Here is a 6,520-nt window from a genome sequence, read left to right as displayed (position 1 = left end):
TGAACCAGGCCATGTGAAGCATCTGGGGTAAACCATGGAAAGTTCTGTGGGGCCAGGATGTGGAAAGGATCTGTGGTTTCGATGCATTATTACATGACAGCTAGAGACTGAGTGTGAACGAATAGGGCCTTTGTTGTCTTTTCATAGCACTACCTCGCTCATATGAGGGGGGAGGGGGTTGTTATTACATGTGTGGCGAGGTGGCCACCCACATACACATGTATATATATGCACGTCCACACACGCACATATACATACCTATACATCTCAACGTATACATATATATATACACACATACACATATATACACAAGTACATAATTCATACTTTCTGCCCTTATTCATTCCCGTCGCCACCCCGCCTCCTGGGCAAGAAGTCAAGGTACACCTCTTGGGCAGGAAGGTAAGGTACACCTCCTGGGGCAGGAAGGTAAGGTACACCTCCTGGGGCAAGAAGGTAAGGTACACCTCCTGGGCAGGAAGGTAAGGTACACCTCCTGGGCAAGAAGGTAAGGTACACCTCCTGGGCAGGAAGGTAAGGTACACCTCCTGGGTAGGAAGGTAAGGTACACCTCCTGGGGCAGGAAGGTAAGGTACACCTCCTGGGGCAGGAAGGTAAGGTACATCTGGGCAGGAAAGTAAGGTACACCTCCTGGGCAGGAAGGTAAGGTACACCTCCTGGGCAGGAAGGTAAGGTACACCTCCTGGGGCAAGAAGGTAAGGTACACCTCCTGGGCAGGAAGGTAAGGTACACCTCCTGGGGTAGGAAGGTAAGGTACACCTGGGGCAGAAAGGTAAGGTACACCTCCTGGGGCAGGTAGGTAAGGTACACCTCCTGGGCAGAACCGTAAGGAACACCTCCTGGGCAGGAAGGTAAGGTACACCTCCTGGGGCAAGAAGGTAAGGTACACCTCCTGGGCAGGAAGGTAAGGTACACTTCCTGGGCAGGAAGGTAAGGTACACCTCCTGAGCAGGAAGGTAAGGTACACCTCCTAGGGCAGGAAGGTAAGGTACACCTCCTGGGCAGGAAGGTAAGGTACACCTCCTGGGGCAGGAAGGTAAGGTACACCTCCTGGACAGGAAGGTAAGGTACACCTCCTGGGTAGGAAGGTAAGGTACACCTCCTGGGGCAAGAAGGTAAGGTACACCTCCTGGGGCAGGAAGGTGAGGTACACCTCCTGGGCAGGAGGGCAAGGTACATCTCCTGGGCAGGAGGGTAAGGTACACCTCCTGGGGCAGGAAGGTAAGGTACATCTGGGCAGGAAGGTAAGGTACACCTCCTGGGCAGGAAGGTAAGGTACTCCTGGGCAGGAAGGTAAGGTTAAGTACACCTCCTGGGCGGAAGGTAAGGTACTCTCTGGCAGGAAGGTAAGGTACACCTCCTGGGGCAGGAAGGTAAGGTACACCTCCTGGGAGAGGAAGGTAAGAGAACACCTCCTGGGCAGGAAGGTAAGGTACACCTCTGGGCTGAAGGTAGGTACACTCCTGGGCAGGAAGGTAAGGTAACCTCCTGGGCAGGAAGGTAAGGTACACCTCTGGGGCAGGAGGTTAAGGTACACCTCCTGGGCAGAAAGGTAAGGTACACCTGGGCAGAACGGTAAGGAACACCTCCTGGGCAGGAAGGTGAGGTACATCTGGGCAGGAAGGTAAGGTACATCTCCTGGGCAGGAAGGTAAGGTACACCTCCTGGGGCAGGAAGGTATGGGTACACTCTCCTGGGTGGGAGGTAAGGCACACCTCCTGGGGCAAGAAGGTAAGGTACACCTCCTGGGCAGGAAGGTAAGGTACACTTCCTGGGGCAAGAAGGTAAGGTACACCTCCTGGGGCAGGGAGCTAAGTTACATCTGGGCAGGAAGGTAAGGTACACCTCCTGGGGCAGGAAGGTAAGGTACACCTCCTGAGCAGGAAGGTAAGGTACACCTCCTGGGCAGGAAGGTAAGGTACACCTCCTGGGCAGGAAGGTAAGGTACACCTCCTGGGGCAAGAAGGTAAGGTACACCTCCTGGGTAGGAAGGTAAGGTACACCTCCTGGGGCAGGAAGGTAAGGTACACCTAGGGCAGAAAGGTAAGGTACACCTCCTGGGTAGGAAGGTAAGGTACACCTCCTGGGCAGGAAGGTAAGGTACACCTCCTGGGGCAGGAAGGTAATGTACACCTGGGGCAGAAAGGTAAGGTACACCTCCTGGGTAGGAAGGTAAGGTACACCTCCTGGGGCAGGAAGGTAAGGTACACCTGGGGCAGAAAGGTAAGGTACACCTCCTGGGTAGGAAGGTAAGGTACACCTCCTGGGCAGGAAGGTGAGGTATACCTCCTGGGTAGGAAGGTAAGGTACACCTCCTGGGGCAGGAAGGTAAGGTACACCTCCTGGGGCAGGAAGGTAAGGTACACCTCCTGGGCAGGAAGGTAAGGTACACCTACTGGGGCAGGAAGGTAAGGTACACTTCCTGGGGCAGAAAGGTAAGGTACACCTCCTGGGGCAGGAAGGTAAGGTACACCTGGGCAGGAACGTAAGGCACACCTGGGCAGGAAGGTAAGGTACACCTCCTGGGGCAGGAAGGTAAGGTACACCTGGGCAGGAAGGTAAGGTACACCTTCTGGGGCAGGAAGGTAAGGTACACCTCCTGGGTAGGAAAGGTAAGGTACACCTCCTGGGGCAGGAAGGTAAGGTACACCTCCTGGGGCAGGAAGGTAAGGTACACCTGGGCAGGAAGGTAAGGTACACCTGGGCAGGAAGGTAAGGTACTAGCGTCTGCCGGTACATCAGCTGACACACATGGATGGTCTGACAATGATAGTTACGTGGGCATTTTGGTGACTGTACACGGTACCTGGTCCAGGGCGGCTCCCTCCTGCTGTGGGCGTCGCACCTACAGATAACTCATCAATAATTCCATCAGGCGACACCTGGCACCTGCTGGGTCACGGGTGGGCGTCGACGCAGAGCGAGAGTCAGTCACCATCGTGTGTAGTGTAGCGGCAACATGGACTCAGGAAAGTCATTCAAGTGTACCAGTGAGTAACTGACGCAGTAGTTTGATCAGTAGGGTACGATCCTGCCTGGTAAGTACCGGTGCAGGTGTTGTACGATCCTGCCTGGTAACTACCGGTACAGGTGTTGTACGATCCTGCCTGGTGCCTGGTAACTACTGGTACAGGTGTCGTATGATCCTGCCTGGTGCCTGGTAACTACTGGTACAGGTGTCGTATGATCCTGCCTGGTGCCTGGTAACTACTGGTACAGGTGTCGTATGATCCTGCCTGGTGCCTGGTAACTAATGGTACAGGTGTCGTACGATCCTGCCTGGTGCCTGGTAGCTACTAGTACAGGTGTTGTACGATCCTGCCTGGTGCCTGGTAACTACTGGTACAGGTGTCGTATGATCCTGCCTGGTGCCTGGTAACTAATGGTACAGGTGTCGTACGATCCTGCCTGGTGCCTGGTAGCTACTAGTACAGGTGTTGTACGATCCTGCCTGGTGCCTGGTAACTAATGGTACAGGTGTCGTACGATCCTGCCTGGTGCCTGGTAACTAATGGTACAGGTGTCGTATGATCGTGCCTGGTGCCTGGTAACTAATGGTACAGGTGTCGCACATACACATGTATATACATACACGTCCACATATACATACCTATGCATTTCAACGTATACATATGTACTCGATCAAACCACCTCACACCACATATTGTCCTCAAACATCTCATTTCTAACACATCCACCCTTCTCCGCACAACTCTATCTGTAGCCCACGCCTCGCAACCATATATCATTGTTGGTACCACTATTCCTTCAAATATACCCATTTTTGCTTTCCGAGATAATGTTCTCGCCTTCCACGCATTTTTCAACGCTCCCAGAACTTTCACCCCCTCCCCCTCCCTGTGACTCACTTCCGCTTCCATGGTTCCATCCGCTGTCAAATCCACTCCCAGATATCTAAAACACTTAACTTCCTCCAGTTTTTCTCCATTCAAACGTACCTCCCAGTTGACTTGTCCCTCAACCCTACTGTACCTAATAACCTTGCTTTTATTCACATTTACACTCAGCTTTCTTCTTTCACAGACTTTACCAAGCTCAGTCACCAGCTTCTGCAGTTTCTGACCCGAATCAGCCACCAGCGTTATATCATCAGCGAATAACTGACTCACTTCACAAGTTCTCTCATCCACAACAGACTGCATACTTGCCCCTTTCTCCAAAACTCTTGCATTCACCTCCCTAACAAACCCATCCATAAACAAATTAAACAACCATGAAGACATCACACACCCCTACCACAAACCAACATTCACTGAGAACCAATCACTTTCCTCTCTTCCTACTCGTACACATACCTTACATCCTCGATAAAAACTTTTCACTGCTTCTAACAACTTGCCACCCACACCATATATTCTCAATACCTTCCACAGAGCATCTCTATCAACTCGTATCATATGCCTTCTCCAGATCCATAAATGCTACATACAAATCCATTTGCTTTTCTAAGTATTTCTCACATACATTCTTCAAAGCAAACACCTGATCCACACATCCTCTACCACTTCTGAAACCACACTGCTCTTCCCCAATCTGATGCTCTGTACATGCCTTCACCCTCCCAATCAATACCCTCCCATATAATTTCCCAGGAATACTCAACAAACCTATAACTCTGTAATTTGAGAACTCACCTTTATCCCCTTTGCCTTTGTACAATAGCACTATGCAAGCATTCCATCAATCCTCAGGCACCTCACCATGAGTCATACATACATTAAATATCCTTACCAACAAGTCAACACAGCCACCCCATTTTTTTAATAGATTCCACCGAATTACCATCCAAACCCGCTGCCTTGCCAGCTGTCATCTTCTGCAAACTTTTACTACCTCTACTCTGTTTACCAAATCATTCTCCCTAACCCTCTCACTTCGCACACCACCTCGACCAAAACACCCTATATCTGCCACTCTATCATCTAACACATTCAACAAACAATCAAAATACTCACTCCATATCCTTCTCACATCACCACTATTCGTTATCACCTCTCCACTTGCCCCCTTCACCGATGTTCCCATTTGTTCTCTTGTCTTACGCACTTATTTACCTCCTTCCAAAACATCTTTTTATTCTCCCTAGAATTTAATGAAACTCTCTCACCCCAACTCTGTTGCCCTCTTTTTCACCTCTTGCACCTTTCTCTTGACCTATGAGTCCACAGGGAAAATGACACACGATAAGTTCCCAAGTGCACTTTCGTGTAACAATCATATCATCAGGGGAGACACAAGACAGAAATATAAAAGTCAGTTGATATACATCGAGGAGACGAAGCTAGGACGCCATTTGGTAAACATGCGATTGTCCAAGACAGACAACGAGCGTTCATAAACTTATCATTTTACAAATTTGATCAACAATAAAGTTATCTAATTTGTATAGACCATCACTAATATTATGATTATAATTCTTTGTGTATTTAGTAATAGAAGATTGAATGATATTTCTCGTGGTAATAGAGTTAATAACTGAGATGGCATTACTCCGGTCAATACAATGATCATAATTTTAACATGATTAAACAAGGCATTTGATTCTTGTCCCGTTCTTATACTATATTTATGTTGCTTAAGTCTAACAGAAAGATCCTTACCAGTCTACCCAACATAAATCTTACCACAATTTCTACATGGCACTTTATAGATGCATCCAGGAGAATTTTCTGGTGAATTCCTGATTAGGATATTCCTGAAGGCAGCATTTACATTAAAGGATTTAAGCAATTCTGTATATGCTAAACTTAAACTTGTTTCCTTGCCTATGGATCATGCAATCTAAAAATGGTATACAGAAAACCTACCAATGTATGCTCATATATCCATTATTACGCATCTCAACATGACAGAGTCAAATTATCATCATTTCAATCTATGTTCCTTAGGGCATTACGTATTTGCAGTCCAGAGTTTATTGATGATGAGTTTGATAAGATATATTCTATTGGATCTAAGTTAAAGTATCCTAGATCTTTCATTGATAAATCCCTAAAGTTAGCAAAGGAATCATTTTATAGAGTTGAGCCCAAACCTCCCATTGACACCAAGAATCTTTTAATTCTCCCTTTTAATGATAATCTTACTTTATTTCCCATGTTGCTCAAATCCTTTAATGTAAATGTTGCCTTTAGCAACAATGATACTATAACGAATATCTTAATCAGGAATTCACCAAAAACTTCTGGATGCATCTATAAAGTGCCATGTAGAAATTGTGATAAGTTTTATGTTGGGTAGACTGGTAAGGATCTTTCTGTTAGACTTAAGCAACATAAATATAATATAAGAGCGGGACAAGAATCAAATGCCTTGTTTAACCATGTTAAAAACTATGATCATTGTATTGACTGGAGTAATGCCATCTCAGTTATTAACTCTAACTCTATTACCACGAGAAATATCACTGAATCTTCTATTATTAAATACACAAAGAATTATAATCTTATTATTAGTGATGGACTATACAAATCAGATA

At 47.1% G+C, this 6,520-nt stretch overlaps 1 protein-coding gene across 2 annotated transcripts in view; it reads left to right on the top strand.

Annotated features, from left to right (window-relative positions):
* Positions 1–2,942: 2,942 nt before the first annotated feature.
* LOC139756507 (3-oxoacyl-[acyl-carrier-protein] reductase FabG-like) overlaps positions 2,943–6,520 on the top strand; it is a 48,146-nt gene continuing 44,568 nt past the window's right edge. For both annotated transcript variants that reach the window (XM_071675955.1, XM_071675954.1), the window contains exon 1: positions 2,943–3,011. In XM_071675955.1, coding sequence (XP_071532056.1) covers positions 2,981–3,011 — 31 coding nt within the window. In that variant the 5' untranslated portion in view covers positions 2,943–2,980. The remainder of the gene's footprint in view (positions 3,012–6,520) is intronic.

Source organism: Panulirus ornatus, chromosome 22, assembly GCF_036320965.1.
Source record: "Panulirus ornatus isolate Po-2019 chromosome 22, ASM3632096v1, whole genome shotgun sequence".
Classification (NCBI taxonomy): domain Eukaryota; kingdom Metazoa; phylum Arthropoda; class Malacostraca; order Decapoda; family Palinuridae; genus Panulirus; species Panulirus ornatus.
The sequence above is the reverse complement of the archived record's forward strand: the minus strand, read 5'-3'. Positions and strand labels throughout refer to the sequence as shown.